The 21,071-nt window shown below is 39.5% G+C and overlaps 1 protein-coding gene across 2 annotated transcripts in view; it reads left to right on the forward strand.

Moving 5' to 3' along the window:
• The window catches only part of KIF13B (kinesin family member 13B), a 147,755-nt gene that overhangs the window by 82,184 nt on the left and 44,500 nt on the right, over nt 1–21,071 (forward strand). For both annotated transcript variants that reach the window (XM_060693089.2, XM_060693090.2), the window contains exons 17-27: nt 79–289; nt 1,854–2,016; nt 3,908–4,054; nt 6,398–6,547; nt 8,457–8,585; nt 10,135–10,305; nt 13,813–13,970; nt 14,614–14,746; nt 16,514–16,660; nt 17,991–18,020; nt 19,892–19,991. In XM_060693089.2, the coding sequence (XP_060549072.2) occupies nt 79–289; nt 1,854–2,016; nt 3,908–4,054; nt 6,398–6,547; nt 8,457–8,585; nt 10,135–10,305; nt 13,813–13,970; nt 14,614–14,746; nt 16,514–16,660; nt 17,991–18,020; nt 19,892–19,991 (1,539 nt within the window). The remainder of the gene's footprint in view (nt 1–78; nt 290–1,853; nt 2,017–3,907; nt 4,055–6,397; nt 6,548–8,456; nt 8,586–10,134; nt 10,306–13,812; nt 13,971–14,613; nt 14,747–16,513; nt 16,661–17,990; nt 18,021–19,891; nt 19,992–21,071) is intronic.

Below are 21,071 nucleotides of genomic sequence, written 5' to 3' on the forward strand. Positions count from 1 at the left end.
ATAGCTCTTAAAGTTCCCAAGCTTGGATATCCCATTCTAGGCTTTTACCTTGTGACATCTTTCTTCCTCTCTGCTTAGATCCAATGCAGTCCATTTTACAAAGTCTAGAGCAACAGCATGAAGAGGAGAAGCGGTCAGCACTGGAGCGTCAGCGACTTATGTACGAGCACGAACTAGAACAGCTCCGGAGACGCCTGTCTCCAGAAAAGCAGCATTTCCGCACCATGGACAGGTTTTCCTCCCATTCTCCCAATGCACAGCAACGTTTACGCCAGTGGGCGGAAGAGAGGTGGGTGAAGGGAATGAACTTTGAAGGTCTGGCTTTTTCCCTGTCCTCTTCTTTGGAGAATACTCGTCTTGGCATATTTATTTATTTATTTATTGGTTCAATTTATATGCCGCCCTTCTCCAGAGACTCAGGGTGGCTTACAATGTGTTAAGCAATAGCCTTCATACTTTTGTATATACCTGCTTAGTAGGGCTTTGCCCCCCCCACCCCCAAGTGCTGTTCTTTTTTATACAAAGTCAGCTTATTGCCCCACAATCCGGGTCCTCATTTTACCTACCTCGAAAGGATGGAAGGCTGAGTCAACCTTGAGCCTGGTGAGATTCGAACTTGCAGTAATTGCAGGCAGCTGGTGCTAGTTAACAGCACTTTAGTCTGCTGCGCCACCAAGGCTCTTAATATGTTTGGATTAAGACAATAGATACATTTTATACTTCATTTTATACCTCAATGAATAGAACAACATTTTTATTAGCAAAAAGGAAATTGTTGCATGCTACTGAATTGCATGTTGTCACTGAAAGGCGGCACTGCAGCTATTTGCGGAGACTTCTATGAACAAAGGATTTGGGCCTAAGGATGGGATATTGAGTGTATTGCATTCATTGCAGAAAAAGGCTATGAGTTGATGGAAGAGAATTCCACACTATCAAATGGAGACTCGTAGGTGACCTAAGAGTGCTACCTAATAATGGGAAGGCCTCCACACATATGTTTTTGATTCATTCACGCAAAGATGGCAATGATCGTGTCTTCTAAATATTTATATAAATATATAAATATTATATAAACCCCTATCAAGCAATGCAGGATGACTGTCATCATGATAAGGAAAATTTGCAGGGACAAGCCATATCATCTAAACTAGGGGTCTCCAACCTGGGCAACTTTAAGACTTGTGGACTTCAACTCCCAGAATTCCTCAGCCAGTGAAGCTGGGAGTTGAAGTCCACAAGTCTTAAAGTTGCCAAGGTTGGCGTCCCCTGATCTAGACGGTGTTACTATAACTGGAAGGGAGGACTTCCAAACTCACTGGCCAGGAGTTCACATGAACATTGCAGTCTAGCCAAGAACACAGATAGCCCCTAGCTCAGAATAATAGATTAACAGAGCTGGAAGGGACCTTGGAGGTCTTCTAGTCCAACCCCCTGCTCAAGCACAAAGCCCTATACCATTTCAGACAAATGGTAGTCCAATCTTTTCTTTAAAACCTTCAGTGTTGGAGCACCCATAACTTCTGAAGGTAAATCCTTCTACTGATTAATTGTTCTAACTGTCAGAAAATTTCTCCTTAGTTCTAGGTTGCTTCTCTCCTTGATAAGTTTCCATCCATTGATTCTTATCCTGCCCTCAGGTGCTTTGGAGAATAGCTTGACCCCTTCTTCCTTATGCAGCCCCTTAGCTATTCTGTCATCCCTAGTCCTTCTTTTCACTAGTGCAAAAATAATTAACTGATTTGCACCAGAGCAAAACATCCTTATCAGTGTGATTATTGCAGTTTGTTTCTAAATAAATATTTTCTTTTCAATATCAACCTCCTTTCTCTCTTTCCCTTGTTTTGCAATAGAGAAGAGATGCTCAACCACAGCCTGAGGAAATTGAGGGAGCAGATTATGAAGGCCAACTTGTATGTTAGAGAAGCCAGCTTCATTGCAGAAGAAATGGACAAAAGGACTGAATACAAGGTCACCCTCCAAATCCCAGCCTCAAGCCTTAATGCAAATAAAAAGGTAAGGCACTTAAGTCTATTCAGACATATACAGTATGTTATCTGCCAAGATACGGCAGTCCAGAAAAATATTTCCTCCTGTTCCAAAGGTGATATTTACAGTAAGCAGGATATAGAAATTTTGTTTCTGTTGATCTAATGCAATGTGTATGAAACGGGAGTAGGCACTTGCTAGAGCAGGGCAAAGGGCAGTTCACAGCCAGTTTAAACTATCACAACCTGAGCAGTTAAATTATTTATTTACTTATTGTGATTAAAAACATGCATGTATCTATCTGCACTAGCTCTATATTTATTGATGTGCAGTTTTACTACTCACAGGCCAGGTTAATGGAACTAGTTAATGTCATGACTTATTAAAAATCTTTTCTGGGTTCAGCTATTATACTGAATGATAAATTAACCAAGAAACCACTAAACTAACTAAAATCTTGAACCAAAGTTGAAGAATTTTTGCTAACCAAGTGCTAGGATTTTAACTGACTGGTTAGACAAGTTCTGTGAATTACTATATGACTATGTAACCTGCATGGCATTCCTTTTTACTGATATAAGTAAAAAGGCTGCAGACTCACCACTGTTTAAAAAAGGGAGGGGAAGCTCAGATTTCAAGAAAAGAATGTGGGAAATATATCAAGTTCTGCCTCCTCAAAACTGACTCTACTGAAATTCAACTAGAGAGGAGAAAATGGTGAAAGAAATTGCAGGGTATTATCTCAAATGGAGAAAATGTTTAATTTCACAGTGCATGTGATCATTTGCCGATTTGATGTTCCTATCAGTTATCAAAAAAACCCACATAAATCTTATAATGATGAACTGCTGATCAAAGCATCAGTTCAATTTAAATGTTTATGTTCAGTCTGTCATCACAATTTGCTTTAAACATTGAAAAATGCCTTTTGAAGTGTAAATTTAGCAATTGTGGATCTAGTGGATTAAATTTCTCCTCCAGAGAAAGATTATATAACTCACAAATACACTATTCCAAATAAGATGGTGGTCTTTTTGTCATATTCTGTTTATTTATTCATATTTTATTTTATTTTATTTTAAAACCTCCCATCTCAACAAGTGTTTCTGAGATTCTCTTTTTTTAAAAGCAATATTGGGTGTGAGGGGAGAGAATTCAAATATACCCTCAGGTAAATTTGTCTTGATTTTGAATTGAATATTTATTGTGGCCAATAGAATAGGAATAAATCCAAACAAGATACTACTGAATCTTGGTTACAAGGAAAAATGGGTCATATTACATGAAGTCTGCCAAGTGCAAAAAATTAATATAACTTACATTTCAGTATAATCTCTACCTTGAGGCCACTGACAAAACATGCCCACTTTAATAACATCCTTGGAATGTGGCTAATCAACAAACGTTTAATATAAAATTTGGCAGAACTGTCAGTTAATGAAGTTAATGGTGAGGCAATCATTCTTTGATGAGCTCCAACATAAAAATGTTCAAAACAAAAGGCTATATTTGTCTATTTCACCCCTTATTACGCAGACAAATTTGTGTAGAAAAAATATTTTTTGTATCTTCCCTGGGAGGTGTCAGAAGATAATACAATAATACAACCAGGCCAAGAAAAAGCTTGCCAATCTTGAGCTTACTCAAATTCTCAAGATAGGCAGGTAACAAAAAGATTTTTCATTATTTGCATTGATTGTTCTTCCTTCCTTCCTTCCTTCCTTCCTTCCTTCCTTCCTTCCTTCCTTCCTTCCTTCCTTCCTTCCTTCCTTCCTTCCTTCCTCCTTCCTTCCTTCCCTCCCTCCCTCCCTCTCTTTCTCTCCCTCTCCCTCCCTCTCCCTCTCCCTCTCTCTCTCTCTCTCTCTCTCTCTCTCTCTCTCTCTCCTTGCATTTCTTCTTCCTTCTGGGTGTTTTGTAGCGGGGTGCAGTGCTTAGTGAGCCAGCCATTCAGGTGAGACGAAAAGGGAAAGGCAAACAAATCTGGTCCCTGGAGAAACTGGAGAACCGGTTGGTAGATATGCGAGACCTCTATCAAGAATGGAAAGACTGCGAGGAAGACAACCTGGTAAGTGGAGTAGATGTGGGGACAAACCTTTCCTTAATTGGTGAAACATGGTTTATCAGCTTAGTTTACTGTGTATGTGTTGTATTGCTATCTTATTTTCCTCAACTAACCTGGCTTAACAGCCTTGGAAGTTGGAATCAGTTTTGGCTCTTGGAGACTGCCTGGGCAAGTTTTTTTGGCAAGATTTCAGGAGTGCTTTGCCATTGCCTGTTTCCTAGACTGAGAGAGAGTGTCTGTCCCCAAGTCACCCAGCTATCTTTGTCCCTAAGGTGGAACTAGAATTCATAGTCTCCCAGTTTCTAGACTGATTCCCTAACCACTACAACAAACTGGATCCCAACAGCCTTGGATAACATTAAATTAAACTTAACACTCATGGAAGCTACATGTTGAGACCAGGAGGTAAAGGAACATGTATCCATATATGTGATACTTAGAGAAGATTCTTCTTTTCCTGCTATTTTTTTTTAATTATGGGCTGAAAATCTTTAAAAGAGATATATATTTTTTTGCCCCAAAGTTAGGCAGGATGACAATATTAAGAGAAAAGATAAAAACATCATTTTGCTTTTGTATTGCTGGGAAGAAGCAGACTTGAAAACTAGGAATGCCTAGATTATTTTTTTGCTTCTCCTGTGTTGTTGGCCACAATGTTTAAATCAAGTTATACCTTGAGAATGATGCTGCATCTTGGCATTAGCTTTCTTTGAAAGTGAGAAAATGACAAAGATCCTATAGGCTTGAACATCACTCCATCCTTTGAAGGTGGCCATCCACTTACCCACCCACCCAGCCAGCCACCACATACATGCATGTAAATATGGTCAACCCAACCAGTGAGACAATGAACATGAAGTTGAGGGTAGAAGGATCAGTTCCACCACAGCATTTTTACTTATCTTTCATGTGACATGTTCAGTTTGCAAAGGAAATATTTATCTGTGGCTTATCTTGCCCCAAAGCCATATGAGGCAGTTTGTTATCTCCGTTGTACAAAGAGGACTATCCTAAATCATACTACGATTTTGTTTTATGAGAGTGTGTGCTTTTCCATAATTAATTGCTGCATCTTTGAAGCTCCAAAAATAATTACATAGACTGAACCAAAATAACATTATCTGTGGCTTTTAAGTAGGGCCATTAGAAGTTTGAACTTTTGTTCTTTTAACTAGGTAATTCTGCGGTGTTCCCATTAACTCTTGTCTTTAAATATGTTTCAGTTATAATACACAGTAACACAATAAAATAAGCCTTATAAGAAATAACCCAGAACCCTTCTTGTCTTCCTCTATTTTCCCTCTTCTCTCCATGGTCCTCTGAGCAAAGTGAAAGGGAGTGGGGTGGGTTGGGGTGAATTTTTTTTTTTCCTGGTCTGGCAACCTTTCAAGCTCTCAGGTAGAATTTTTTCCCCTTCACTCATTGCCTGATTGTTGAATAAGAGAAAGCAAGGCACCTGTATTTTGCACAGGTCAGAAAGAGGGCTGAGAAAATACAGACTCCTCACATCCTGGAAATAAACTGTCTCAACTCCTCCCCTCAGGATGCCGCTACAGGGCATTGCATGCCAAAACAAGTAGACACAGGGACAGTATTTTCCTCATGACATCACTCTGCTGAACATCCAATTCTCACAGTAGTACCTGTTGTCTATGTATATTTACCCATGTTGTACGGCTGTAGTATTATTATCCTTCTTATCTTCCTTACTACCCTCATTTACTGGTGTTATGATGATGATGATGATGATTACTCCATTGCTTTGCATGTACATTGAGAGCTTCTGCACCGGAGACAAGTTCCTTGTGTGTCTAATAACACCTGGTCAAATTAAGTATTCTATTCTATTCTTATGCACACCTACAGTCCTCTCTGAATGGGTTCATAACCTGGTTTCCAAAAATAGCTACAGCAAACTACTTCTCATTGTAAATAGAATCTGGGTTGTGATTATAAATAGAATCTGGGTTGTGATTGGGCTAAAACAAAAACAAATCACATGACTTAATGGTACGTAGGCAGCTACCTTCGGTATGTCTTCCTGTGCAATGCTCACAGGTGATTAAATCAGCCTTCTCAACATGCTGCCCTCCCAGAATTCCCCTCTAGCATGGTCTTTACTCCCGAAGGCCTATCATTGTGGAAGGCTGGATTAAACCATGTTAGAGACACCATATTAAGGTGACTGAAAATGAACTGATAAGAAGGAGAATGGGTCTTTCTGACTTATTAAGATGTCTGTTACAAGGGAGAATATGATTCCACTTCCAAATTGAACTTCTGTCGTAAGAGGATCTAATCATCATACATGTTGTTCACTCTTTCTTCCCTTCTATTCAACTCAAGGTTATGAGGTCTTATTTTCGGAGAGCAGATCCTTTTTATGATGAGCAAAAGAACCACAGCCTCATTGGAGTCGCCAATGTCTTCCTTGAGAGTCTCTTTTATGATGTGAAGCTACAGTATGCTGTGCCCATCATCAATCAGAAAGGAGAGGTATCTTTCTGCACGATCAATTATTAATCACTATCCAGTCACATAATTACTCAGTTACTTATTTAAGAATCACAGCTCTGTGCACAATTACTATTGATTCTCTATCTTTTGATATCAATGCCTCAAATATAGGCAGTTGCATTTAATCGCTTTTTAATTTTTCCTAATTTTCTTCCCAGTTTGCCCCTGAGTTTGTCTTGGAAGGAACTGATTTGATAATCACATGAACTGTATAAACAGGCATGACAAAGCTGATTTTTAAAATCTGGGATAAGCCCTTCTCCTCCTCTACACAGATCTCCTATAGGACCCATGTTGACCAGTGTATAAGAAAACCAGAACTAGGGACAACTAGTGGATGACTAGTTCTCATTAAACTGATAAACCTGTTCCTCAGCCATACCATTCCTACAACAAGTGGAAATGCAAATGAAGGAATCATCCTTCATCTTCACAACTACTTCACACATAGAATTCAGCACATTATTAATCTCATTATGTAGGTTTACATGGAGAAACTTTCACTCTTGTCATATTTTTTCTTTCGTTTAGTTTATTTTTGTGTGGAGAGAAAAAGATTGCAAAATGGTCATTAAAGAATCTGCTGAGAGTCTCCCACTTTTTTTTGGTACTGGATACAGACTAGTCAACAATCCTTCCATTTTTTGGAACTCTATCCCCTCCCCCTTTCCCCGCTCTTGAAAACCTTAAGGGGTTGCCACAAAGAAGAGGGAGTCAACCTATTCTCCAAAGCACCTGAGGGCAGGACAAGAAGTAACAGATGGTGACTTATCAAAGAGAGGTCCAACCTAGAACTAAGGAGACATTTCCTGACAGTTAGAATAATTAATCAGTGGAACAACTTGGTTCTAGAAGTTATGAATGCTCCAACACTGGGAGTTTTTAAGAAGAGATTGGACAACCATTTGTCTGAAATGATATAGGGTTTCCTGCCTGAGCAGGGGGTTGGACTAGAAGACCTCCAAGGTCCTTTCCAACCCTGTTATTTTGTTATTCCATTGTGCCTTTGGCCAGACTGAGTGAGGGACCCATGATGATTTTTAATATGTATTAAGGGAGATTTGCTTTAATTGTATTGTTATTGTTCTGTTGTTTGCGATCCAGTGTTCACTGCGAGTGAGGCAATCTAGAAATGCTTTTAAAACAAACAGTTGAAACTTGTCCTAAGCTCCTTTTAGGTAAACCTCTCTTGAAGGACAATTTCTCTCAACATCTCTGATATTATCACAGAGCTGTATGATCCTTGAAGTTGAAATAGAAGAAAGAAGAGATTACTTTTCTCAGTTTATTACCATTTGCTTCTCCATTGGACTCTCAGAGAGGATTAATCCCTTGATAATTGTCTGCCTCTTCTTGGAATATATACAACATGAATATTTGCATTACTTTGTTGGTGCCACATCTCCCAGCTCAGGGCATAGGATGCAGAATGGCATGCCCAATTTTTACTTTTAATTTCTTGGATATGATAAATACATAATAGAGTGATTTTCCCCCCAGCACTAAACAATCACTTCAAAACATAATACTGCAATAGGCATCCCAATAAATCATTTCAAACCCAGTGCAGGGCAACAACTCAGATAAATACATAGCAACGAAATTTATCGGGGCTAAAAAGAACTTGCAGCCCCAGAATTTAAAGTAGATTGCAGACATTAAATTATAGATCTTAAAAAGCCCAAGAGAAAAATGAAAATTGAAGGCCAGTATTTCCTGAGGCAGAACAGTAGAAAACTTTTGAATCCCTCCGAAAAATCTGTACTTCTGTTTAGGGCAGCAGGGTTTGATGAGAGTTTTGCTAATGAATATTTTATTTCCAATAATGTAGTTTCATGTGCTTCCAAGAACCTTACCCCTCCTCTCTCTGGGATTTGTGCCTTATCAGGTAGCAGGTCGCCTGCATGTTGAAGTGGTACGTGTGAGTGGAGATGTCGGGGAGAGAATTGCAGGAGGCGATGACAGTTTGGAGGGCTGCTTTGAAAATGATTTGCAGGAACACAAGTTAGTGTGCATGGTGAGTTCTCTGAAAACTTTCCTAATTTTGCTTTTCCAAAATAAAACAGTTTGACAGAGAAAAGCCTGCCTGTCCTGAACTGTGTGTTCTTTGGATTATAATTTTAATTATAGTTATTGTGGAGAGTCAGTTTGATGTAATGCAGGGATGTCAAACTCTATTTCATTGAGGGCTGAATCAGGATTGTGCCTGACCTCGGGGGGCGGGGCAGGGTGGGTGTGGCCAGCTTAATGTCACTCGTGTCGGCGCCTGTGGTGGCCCGAGTGCTCTGCCAGCAAAAACAGGCTCCTGAGCTCTATTTTTGGCTGCAACCCTCTGCCAGTGAAAATGGAACTCGGGAGGGCCGCCTGCGGCTCCGTTTTCACTGACAAAGGCGCCACGAGCTGGTTCTTCGCTGTTTCCAGGGTGGCCCCGCAGGACAGATCTGGCCTGCGGGCCTTGAGTTTGACACCTTTGGTGTAATGATTAAGGCATTGGGCAACAAACCAAATTAAGGCCCTGAGTTCTGGTTCAGCCTTAAGCATGAAATCAGCAGAGTGACCTTGGACCAGTCCCCCTCTCAGTCCTAGGAAGGAGGCAGTGGCAAGCCACTTCTGAAACCTTACCAAGAGAACCAGAGTCGACTGGAGTCCACTCTGACTTTAAAAATGCTATTGTGACCTCTGAATGTGCTGGCTAGGGGTGATGCATATTGTGTAATATGTTGGAAGGGCAGCAACTGGAAGAAGAGTGGCCTAAATTAGTTTTACGTATAAATGCTAGAGCTGTGGGGCCAAAGCAATCTGTCAGGTTTAATCACTACTGTGTCTGCCTAACTATACCCATTCGAATGTACTCATGTATTCATTTTATTGCGGAAGTTTGTTTAAAGTGAAAGTTTGGTAGCTCAAAGTACATAACTTTTACTGGTTTTTTTTTTTTTCCAACGGTCACAAAGACAAATATGTGAGTTGTATTGGAGCAATACAATGTATTTGTATTGGAGCAAAGTCCTATCTTCAAATAAAGATAAAGATAAAGAAGTCTTCTGGTTTAGTTTCTGTTTTATAGTGAAGCAACCTTTAAGAACAGACAGCATAGGTCTGTTCCTGTGCTGACCCCTGGTGGTGAAGTTTATTTCAAGACATAATTTAAGACAGATTTTAGTTAAATACTGCCTGTTATGGAAGCTTCTGATTTTATAAGGCAGACATTAGTCTGAACAAACTAGCTATGCTACATTTTATATTGAACTGTTATTTTGTCGTCAACATTTTTTATTGAATTAATAAAGTATTGTAAAATGCAAAGTACAAAGTAAATAGAAAAGCAGTGTGGGGAGGGGAGGAAAGGAGAAATGAAGAAAGACGAGAAGAAAAAGATGATTTCCGACTCTCTCTGTTATAGTAAAATAAGGCATTAACATCAAATCACAACTTTTTGCTTTTTCATAATAATACGAACAAGCCATTTCTATAAAGATACATTGAATTGTTATGGAATGCACCCTATTCATTATTTATTGTCGTGACCTGTATATGTGTTTTATGTGCCCCTTTTAATCCCCTAGATTAAAATCCTTCAAGCGACTGGTTTGCCTCAGCATCTCTCCAATTTTGTGTTCTGCAAGTATTCTTTCTGGGACCAGCTGGAACCTGTGATGGTGGCCCCTGAAATGGATCCTTCTTTGTCTCCCATCAGCAAGGAGCCACGGTGTATGGTTGTCTTCGATCATTGCAATGTAATTGTTTTTATTGCTATCTCGTGATTCAAGTGCTTGCCAGGATGGGTGGGCAAAATGTTTTCTTCCTGAAATTTCTTCCTGAATTTTAATTCTGAAATGATGCTAAGCTATAATGTGTGTGTGTGTGTGTGTGTGTGTGTGTGTGTGTGTGTGTGTGTAGAAACAGAATTACATATGATCTTAACACATATATTCAGGTCATTACAGACTGTTTAATGAATCATGATTTTAAAAATCCCAACTGGGTATTACCCTGTTTTCCCCAAAATAAGACATCCCCTGATAATAAGCTCAATCGGGCTTTTGAGCGCATGCACTAAAATAAGCCTCCCCTCGAAAATAAGCCCTCCCCGAAAATATTTAAACGCAGAGCTGGAAATCAGGTAAGACGGCAAGAAGAGCCCCATCTTGCTCCATGTGCCCCAAAATAATAAGACCTCCCCGAAAATAAGGCCAAGAGCTTATTTCGGGGTTCAAAAAAATATAAGACAGGGTCTTATTTTGGGGAAAACACAGTACATGTGAGCGGTGCTATGTATGTGTCGCATTTTAAGCTTGAAATTCTGCTATTAGTACTGTTTCCCCCAAAATAAGATAATAAGCCCAATCGGGCTTTTGAGCGCATGGCAATAAGGCCAAGCGCTTATTTCAGGGTGAAAAAAAAATATAAGACAGGGTCTTATTTTCGGGGAAACATGGTAATAAAATGGGAATGCTTGGCAACCCATTCTTTGAAACATAAAAACATAGAGATAGCTTACCATAACATCCACATGAAAGATACTGTTTTTTTGCACCTAAAGAATGTATTATATTCATAAGCCAGTTCTAAACAGATTGTTAGCTTATGAATGTTGTCATGTATAGTCATAATGAATTATAATCCTGCATGTCACATTCTTTTGTTGATACTGTTTATATTTACCTGTAACCAGAATTGAAAATATGGTCTCAATAAGCAAGCAGCTAATGACTGAATATCAGGATTCTTGGTTTAAAGTGGCATTGCTCCAAATCTCTCTTTTTTCTAGCATTTATTAGGCTAAACATTATATATATATATATACTCTATCTATTTAGAATATTTCTAGGCTGTCACATAATTGGAATTCTCTGGTTCACTTCCATTAGGAGTTAAAATAATGTTTTAAAAAATCAAAAACTACTTATAACCAGTGGCAGAAATGTTTAAAATTCAGAAATCGGGAAATATCCTTAATTTTTTTTACCATGTACATAAAAATTCTAGAAATTCAAAATTATCAGGATCTTAAAGAGTTTGAAAGTTCTTTAAAAACTTCTATATCAAAAATCTCAATAAGCCTGAAATAAAGGGAAAATGATTGTTCACTGAAAAAAAGTATAAAGTAGGTTGGACTTCTATAGGAAAAAGCTTTTAATAACCAAGATTTCAGCATTGGAAGAAATGCCTTTTTCCTTAGTGCACACCCTCTGAATTTCGTTTTAGGATTCTACAAAGGACCAAAGTCCAGGTAGAAAATGAGACAGGGTGTGACTCTTCAGATAAGATAAGTCCCAACCATTTAGAGCTTTAGAAACCAAAACCAGCATTTTGCATTGCATCTTGGAACAAACTAGAAACAATAGGAAAGACAGCACAGTCTTATGTGATTGTCCCAGTTAATAAACATCTAGTCCTGGGAAACATATGTGCTATATGTAATTCAGGCTGACTGTCTCTTATTTGCTGAGCTACAGTGTTTTCCATGGATCATTTTTCTTCTGGGGACTCTTAAAAGTACAAAAGGCTATTCTGGAAAAGCCTATCTCAAACACTCAGATCCCTCCCCTTTTTCCACAACAGTTTTCTAATGTAAGCAAGTTCTTCAAACTTCTTTTATACAGTCTAAACCAGGGGTGTCAAACTCGATTTCATTGAGGGCCGCATCAGGGTTGTGTTTGATCCCGGGGGGGGCAGGGAGACCAGGATGGGCCTGGTCACCTCGATGTCACTCATGTTGGGGGCACCCGTCCTGGGCTCCCTGTTTGGCTGCGATGGCCTCCAGTGCTGTACCAGTGAAAACAGAGCTTGGGAGGACAATGTGTGGCCCTCCTGAACTCTGTTTTCACTGGCAGAGCCCCGCAGGAGGCCATTGTAGCCAAAAAGGGAGCTTGGGAGGGCTGTGCGCAGCGCTCCGGAGCTCTGTTTCCTTTGGCAGAGCACTGCAGGAGGCCATTGCAGCCAAAAACAAAGCTTGGGAGGGCCACATATAGTCCTCCTGAGTTCTTTTCACTGGCAGAGGCACCGCAGGCCAATCCTTCGCTGTTTCCAGGGCTGTCTCGTGGGCAACATCTAAGCCCCCTGTTGGCCGGATGCTGCTTGTGGGCCTTGAGTTTGACACCCCTAGTCTAAAGCATGCATACCATGTCATTAAAACTGAAATCAATTCTTATGATGGCTTATAAAATTGAAATGTTCTGATTTTTTTTATTTAAAAAAAGCCCTTAGTAAAAACAAAAATAGAAAAACAATGCAAAAGCTTTATAAAACAAATTATAATTCAGTATATTGTTGAACAATATAAGCTCTCTCTCTCTCTCTTCCTTTTTTCCAGCACTTTTAAAAAACTGTTCCTATCCCTTTAAAAACAATTTAAATTAATGTCAGCACCCAAGTAGCCCCGTTCTTAATGTTGATCAACTATATCTCAGCTGCTTCTGGCATAAAACCCAGCAGATTCAGATTGTTGAAAGTGATTCTCGATGTGATTTAGGCTGGTACCCTTTCCGTGTGTAACATTGCATTCTCCACCACACCATCTTGAAGACAACAGGTTCAGGAAAGGTAATTTAGTGGATGGAAATGCTTGTAAAGAGCTGCTCATATCTAAACCCTATTCTAATCATAACTAGAACCCAGCATAGCAACTCTACATTATTATTGCCTTTGTATTGCAAATGGGCAATACTGATATGCCACTTGAAACTGATAAAAATAGTATCTATGCATATTGAAAGCTCCAAGTTGTAAGAGAATATATGTTATGAAGAAATATATGTATATATGTTATAGTATATTATTCTTGATAATATATTTGTCTTACAACTTGGAGCTTTCAACATGCATATATAATCTTTCCAAAAGACTGCTGGTTAATTGCCTGTCGAAGCTGTACAATCAGGCAACATCACATGGAAGAGAGAAATGAATTCATCATAATGAAAAGCAATAATAAATCTCCAGAAGTAGGACAGCAAATTCCATCCATTAATTTTGCTATGTTTCCCCCTGTGGTTTGCTTCAGGATTCCAAGCATAAAGCTTTCTAAATTGCTCTCTAGATCCTTCTGGTACTCCATTTATCATAGTGATTTAAGCTTTCTGTTAAGGTTGCAGATCTCAGCTGTTGATTGTTCCAGTTCAGGTATCCTATTGAGACTAATGTATGCTAACATGTTTGCTCCCTTATTTCAGCATCTAGATGTTGCAATAGTAGGGAAGGAAGTGCACGATGCATTTTCATTTTAATCCTTTTCTGACTAGGAATTCTCTGTCAATATCACTGAAGATTTTATGGAATATCTTTCTGATGGTGCTCTAGCAATTGAAGTGTACGGACATAAGCAGTGTGATTCTCGCAAAAACCCAACACTGTGGGATTTAGGAATAATTCAAGCCAAAACACGAAGCCTCCGAGACAGGTAAAAGAGATGGCACTTAGCTGATGAGCACATTTAAAACTTGTGAGGGAAAACTGTGTAGAAGTCAGAAGAGAAGTTTTATAAGCAAAATATGAGTTATTGTGCACTTTCTTCCGATCTTCCAATCTATTCCCAAAGGCCATGGGAGTGGGGGGGGAGCATTACTACCTTCTCTCCTTCTGGTTTGCATTCTGCCACAACTCTTCCCTCTACTCTTAAATCACTGCTTTTCTAAAATCTCAAGATTCTATTATAGCTATATTAGGAATGGAGTCGGTTTCAACTCAATTCAATATGTAGCTCTTTTCAAAACGTAAATGCCAATGTTGGCAAAATTTGATACTCTTAAGTAACTTAGGCGTAACCACAAGGGAAACTTAAATGTGTTTTCCCAACTGAAGTGAAGCTCCATTGAAACTATTTCCCTTTTTAATGTTTCTTTCCCATGCACGCACACATATGCTCCCTTTCTTGCATTCTTTCTTGCCCCTATATACTCCCTCTTTCTCTCTTTCACGCATACATCCTTATACTTGCAAAATTCTCTTCTCTTGGTGTATAGTTTCCAAAGCAAAGTAAAATCTTTGAGCACTTTTCTGGAAGGCATAGTGTTTCATTGGTCTCAAAAATTGTGTTTTGGTAGGTGGAGTGAGGTCACCCGCAAAGTAGAGCTCTGGGTTCAGATTCTGGAACTCAATGAGAATGGAGAATACTGTCCAGTAGAAGTAACTACACCAAAGGATGTACATACAGGTGGCATTTTCCAGCTCAAGCAGGTAAGATTTTAACAGATTAACAGAGTTGGGAGTCCAACCCCTTGCCTAAGCAGGAGACCCTACATCTGGCCTCTACCTAGGATCGCATCTCAACCACCTGATGGTAAAGACCATCAATAATGTCAATAGTTATTACGTTGCCTCTCTTTTTAGAGGTGTGGTTGATTTGACTACATAAACACTATGAATTTGGCTTTTGTCAAATGATGTTCAGGCTACTCCCTTCTTCCCTTGGTAGCATAAACAAACATAGGCTACTTAGCATCACATTTTCCTTCCCCTTATTTGCTCTACTGTTCTAAGCACCTCTGAGGAAGATTAAACTTGTTCACATCACAGAATTCTTTCCCTTGATATACTATAGAAAAATCTCAAATTCCTTGGACATCCATTAACTGGATTTTGGATATTTTAATTTGAACTTCTCGCCCCAAGCAACAAAGTATGTTGTTTCCAAGACTAGAAAATATACGGCTATACGGTAAATGTAATTTACCGTATATCATTTGCATGATTACAGCATTAATGTTTTACATCTCTTCAATTAATTTGTGTAATGGATGCAAATGAAGTAATTTAACAGATATTTTAAATTAATGTCTCTCCCTTCTACCATCTGAGGTTTTAGTTAGTTTTCTATAGAAAAGGCTCTGTGGAGAAGCCTTTCCTCTAGGTTAGGGCTGTCAAACTCCCGGGCCATGGGCCGGATGCTTCATGCGCTGGCCACGCCCACACCCAGTTTAGCAAAGGGGGGGAAAGTCCTGATATGTCACGTGATGCCGCCGTGACGATGTGACTTTGACACCCTTGCTCTAGATGTAACTGACCAGCTAAGCTTTTAGATGCATTTGCACAAAATAGAAATCTTAGCATCAACCTTCATTAAGATTAGCATTGGGCAAATTAAGACCAATTGGAAAGTTGTGCTTCAGTATATGTACAGAAGATGAATTAATTCAGTTACTGGGTTATGCATATTATATGAAATCAGCCAATGAGAACTTTATGTTAAAATCCATTCCTTTGATCAGTTGCCATTAATCTCATACACATGAATGAATAAGCATATGTGAGTGAAGAAGACAAGTTGCTCCATACCATGTTGGTATTGCTCTATCTGTACTTTCTAAAGCCTACACCATTGTAGTTCTAGTGTAGCTTTCCCCATCCTGGAACCTTCCAGTTGTTTGGCATTTACTACTTGCAGCAGACGCCTGCCCATTCCAATTCTGCAAGTTGCAGTCCCAACACACTGCGAACACTCATCTAGTAAATGAAATGTTTTTTCATGCTCAGCTTTCAGGAATAGTGTGGGAGTGTTTTAGTTTGCAGGCTTAGGATCAGCTCTTAGTAGAAGATATAGCTCAATAGTTTACCACCAAGTTTACATAGAGTAGAGGCCTAGGTTGCAATGTGCCCCAAACAAATTCAGATAGCTGGGTTGGGAAAGACCTTTGGCGAAGATCTTGGAGAGTGATGCTAGTCAGAATTAAGGAATGCTAGACTGGTAAACTAATTGTCTGACTATCATGGTAAGGCACCTTTATAATTTTATGATCTTAGTGTTTTATGATGTAGTCTTAATGCAGACAGTGTTTTCAATTTGCTGTTCTCTCTCCCCCTGAGCAATTCGGAATGAGTGGGCAAATGGTTTGATTAATCAGTTTGAATGATCAAGATGCTGAGACCTCTTTTTGCCAGCAGAGGTCGCCCTTACTTCTTGTTCTTCCTATACTGCTTTTTACAATATTTTCTCTGGATGTACAGGGACAGTCACACCGAATCCAAGTGGAAGTGAAATCTGTGCAAGAATCAGGAACATTGCCCCTCGTGGAAGAATCCATCTTATCTGTAGCAGTGGGCTGTGTGCAGATCAGATATATCAAGTCACCAAAAAGTCATGAGAATTATCAGGTAGAAGATTCTTATTGTTGCATACCAAAGCAGTTAAGTGTGTTCATGCATATATGTCAAATCCACTCACAAAAACATCTATCTGTAAATCATTGGCAGGGAACTTTCTCTGCTTCAGTTTCTGGAATGAGTGGGTCATTCTGAATTACTTGGACAAATAAGCTTACTGCATTTCTTCTCCTCTATGTTTTAACTTGCAGACCTGTCATGCAGAATGGAATGGTGAATTAGAACCCACTTTCTTGAGCCCATCAGAGTTTTGATATGTGCTGAGTCACATACATCTGTGTGAGACAGGGAGCTGTACTGTTTGAAAGCTGGAGGTTGAATGTTCACACCTGTCAGTGAATGGTGTTCTCTACGCCTGCTTTCAGAAAGACAATAATTTACATGTGTGTATGTATTTTGAATGTAGAGAACATGTTTTGGGTGTTTATGAATTGACTATAGCAGAGGGCTTCCCATTGATCAAGCAATTACTATGGCCATGAAGCATCTTTTTTGCATATGTGTGCATGCCTTTGAGTCACCTTGGACAGGTCCCTGTGGTTTTCTTGGCACGATTTCAAAAGTGATTTGACATTGCCTCCTTCCTAGAGCCGAGATAGAGTGACTGGCTCAAGGTTACCGCGCTGGCTTTTTGCTTAAGGCAGGACTAGAATTCAGAACCTTCTGGTTTCTAGGGTCTTCCTGGTATCTTAAGCACTACATCAAACTAACACAAAAGTATCCATTTACTAGAAGGCAAATAGTTGAGACTTCCCCCATCCATCTCCTTGGCTGCACAGGATGTAGGAGTCCTTGGTGCTCCCTTGGGTTGTTTTCTTGCAGACTTTTCATTACCCAAACTAGGTAACTTCATCAGTGCTTATGGTTTATTGGTGCATAGGATGCTCTCCATAACCCAAATTAGCCTTTTGTCATTTTTCTGAGCAAGAAGGTAGATTTCTTAACAAAGCATCAGGCTGCAGCCATCCACAATTTTTGAGGCCTATTACCATTCAGAACTTGCACAAAAATACATCATTTAACACACATTCCTATATAATGCTTAAGAGAAACAACTTGTGATACTTTTTAAAAACATATTCTAATAGCTATTTTAGAAAGCTGGTGGAGCATTTTTATCCCAGAATTTCAGCACTCCCATATCTCCTATCTTTTTCCCCAAGAACAATTGATTCAAAAATAAACTATAAATGAGAGTGTTTCTCTACCATGGGGACCTATTAACTGAGAGTCTTTCCTTGTACATAATATATGCATATTTGATATAAATTTGGCTGCAAAAATTTTGGAATTTATGTGACTTTGCATGGTTTTTACATAGGAAGAAGATGATGACATGGACAGTTATCAGGTAAATATGTTGTGATTAGTATCTTCTTTGAATTATTTAGCCTTTTTTCGTTAGAAAAATAACAGTGTCGTTATATTCTATCTCTTGATTCACGGGTTCAATCCCGTGTTTCCCCGAAAATAAGACCCTGTCTTATATTTTTTTTGAACCCTGAAATAAGCGCTTGGCCTTATTGCTGTGTGCTCAAAAGCCCGATTGGGCTTATTATCAGCGGATGTCTTATTTTGGGGGGAACAGGATATTGTATTTTCTAAACAAAAGTTATTAGTGTTGTTATGGTCATTAGTCAAGTAAAATAATTTTCTTTAAAAACACGTGGTAAGAATAAAATATGTCTGGGCATAGAACTGAGACAGCATTGGCTATACTTATGGACTGCTTTGGAAGACTTGTGATGGGGATAGAGCTTTGGATAGTGAGATATTTATTTATTTAATAAATAAATGAAAATTATCTAATCAGTTGGATTCTTGATTTCTGGTCAGTTTTCAAACCATCAGTCATTGTATACTTCTAGACTGGCTCAGAGGATTAGGAATGGATGGCACACAAAAAAAATTCTTTTCACTGGCCAGTTCCAGATATTTGGGGTGGGTGGGTGCAGTCTGACCCTAGACCCCTGTGGCAGGGTTCTAAATTCTCTTCATTGTTTAACATTAACATGAAGCTGCTGGGCAAGATCATTCAGTGACATACAGTTACATATCATCCGTCCACTGATGATACCCTGATGTATATCTTAATTCTGGGCCAATCAAGCATTGTCTCAGTGTCAGTAGATTGTGGGAGTCTGGAGGGAGATGACCAGACTTAATGTCAACTATACAAAACAAGTGGATGTGGATTTGGAGGACTTCAGTTGTTAGTATTAGTTCAGGTTGCAGTATCCCTTGTGGAACTGAAGAGCAATTTGGGAGTTCTAGATTTCTGGTTTATGCTGGAAGAGCAGATGTCAACCATGGGGACAAAGATCTTTGCATTATTGTAATCCTTCTTGTGTATCAATTGTACTCATTCCTGGATTGGGAGACCCTCCACAGTAATATGTCCCCTAGTTAGCTCTTGCTTGGACTATTATTACACAATCATGTTGAAATTCCTTTGAAGAACACTCGAAAGCTGTGGCTAGTCCAGAATGAGGCAGTACAAGTATTTTTCAGAGTATAAGACGCACCTTAGTTTTTGGGGAGGAAAATAAGAAAAAAGCTGATTGGCGGGTGGATGGCTTCCCAGAATACCCCCAATCAGCTGTTCCCAGAGGTGAATTTTAGCAACAGGTTCGTTGGTTGTGAGCTGTGTGCCTTGCTTTTTTATCAGCCTCTGAAAGCCTCCGAAACAGAACTTCAGGAAAAAAGCCTCTGAAACTTCATTTCTGAGGCTTTTTTTTCAGAAGCTCTGTTTGGAGGCTTTTTTTTCTGAAGCTTCCTTTCAGAGGCTTTTTTTTTCTGAAGCTCTGTTGGGAGGCTTTTTTCAGCCTCTGAAACCTCCGTTTGAGAGGCTGGGTGGGGCTACATTCGGAGTATAAGACGCACCCAGATTTTCACCTTCTTTTTTGGGGGGAAAGGGTGTGTCTTATGCTCAGAAAAATATGGTAGTTATAGGCATATGGCGTTACACTCATGTTCCACTGCTATTGCATGAGCTGCACTGGTTACCTATGGCCTTACAAGTGCAACTAAGGGTACTGATAGTTACCTTTAGCACATTGCTTTTTTTTCCTTTTGTTTTACTTTCAGTGGCTATTTCTTTGTCCTGAGACCTGAGTTTCAAAACATTTTGCGTGCAGAGATTCAGGCAGCCACATTCAGAAGCAAACTATTACTTCTGGATGATTTGTTATGTTATTTTTTTAAAATGTCATTTCTTCACAGGATAGAGATCTAGAAAGGCTGCGCAGGAAATGGTTAAATGCTCTTACAAAACGCCAAGAGTATCTAGATCAACAACTGCAGAAACTTGTGGGAAAGCCTGGTAAGCATAAGTAGTTTGTTATTTTCCATTGCAACTGCTGCCAAAGTTGTTGGGAAGCTAAGAAACCTGAAACACGTTCAGGGCATCCTCAGCTGCATGGAAAGTCATCCTTGCACTCAGACTACTGAGTGCACGTAGAACAGCTCCAGGCCTATCTGCTCAACACAAGGTGATATAGGACTGAAAGAGCGGTATACGTGCAGGTAAGAATAGAAGAGGCCACAATGGAACTACCAGGCATGGCATCTTCTGCCTATACCCATATGTACTTTAGAAGAATATACAGATCAGCATTAATACAACTGTTGAAGAGGATTTTAAAAGTCCTCCCAAGTATCCTTAACAATGTATGTATTTCTTCTTGCAGTTTAAGGCAAGGGTGAAAGATTAGGGCTTTGTGATCTCTAGTAAAAGTTAATCAGTCCTCAAGCCAGATCTGATTCTGTTGATTACATGGACACAACTAAGTAGTTTTCTTGGCAATAGTAGTTGAGTAGTTTGTGGAACACAACTAAGTAGTTTTCTTGGCAATAGTAGATGAGTAGTTTGTGGATATTTATTGACTTCCCAATAAAGGGGCGCGGTGGCTCAGTGGCTAAGACAATTGAAAGGTTGGCAGTTCAGCGGTTTGAATCCCTAGTGCTACGTAACAGGGTGAACTCCCGTTACTTGTCTCAGCTTCTGCCATCCTAGCACTTCAAAAGCACGTAAAAAATGCAAGTAGAAAAATAGGGACCACCTTTGGTGGGAAGGTAACAGCATTCCGTGCACCTTTGGCATTTAGTCATGCCGGCCACATGACCATGGAGACGTCTTCGGACAGCTCTGGCTCTTCGGCTTCGAAACGGAGATGAGCAATGCCCCCTAGAGTCGGGAACGACTAGCACATATGAGCAAGGGGAATCTTTACCTTTACCTTTATTGACTTCCCAATCTAGGCTACAACCCTGGTATTTTTGATGCTCTCCCATTGAAGTATTAACCTGCTAAATCTATAGGAACAAAGCCAGCCAGATGCTGCCGTTTTCTGATATGGTTTCCTGAGGTCCCTTCCAATTTTCATTGAAGTCATCTTTGGAG

Source organism: Pantherophis guttatus, chromosome 1, assembly GCF_059756535.1.
Source record: "Pantherophis guttatus breed Tessera chromosome 1, ASM5975653v1, whole genome shotgun sequence".
Classification (NCBI taxonomy): Eukaryota; Metazoa; Chordata; class Lepidosauria; order Squamata; family Colubridae; genus Pantherophis; species Pantherophis guttatus.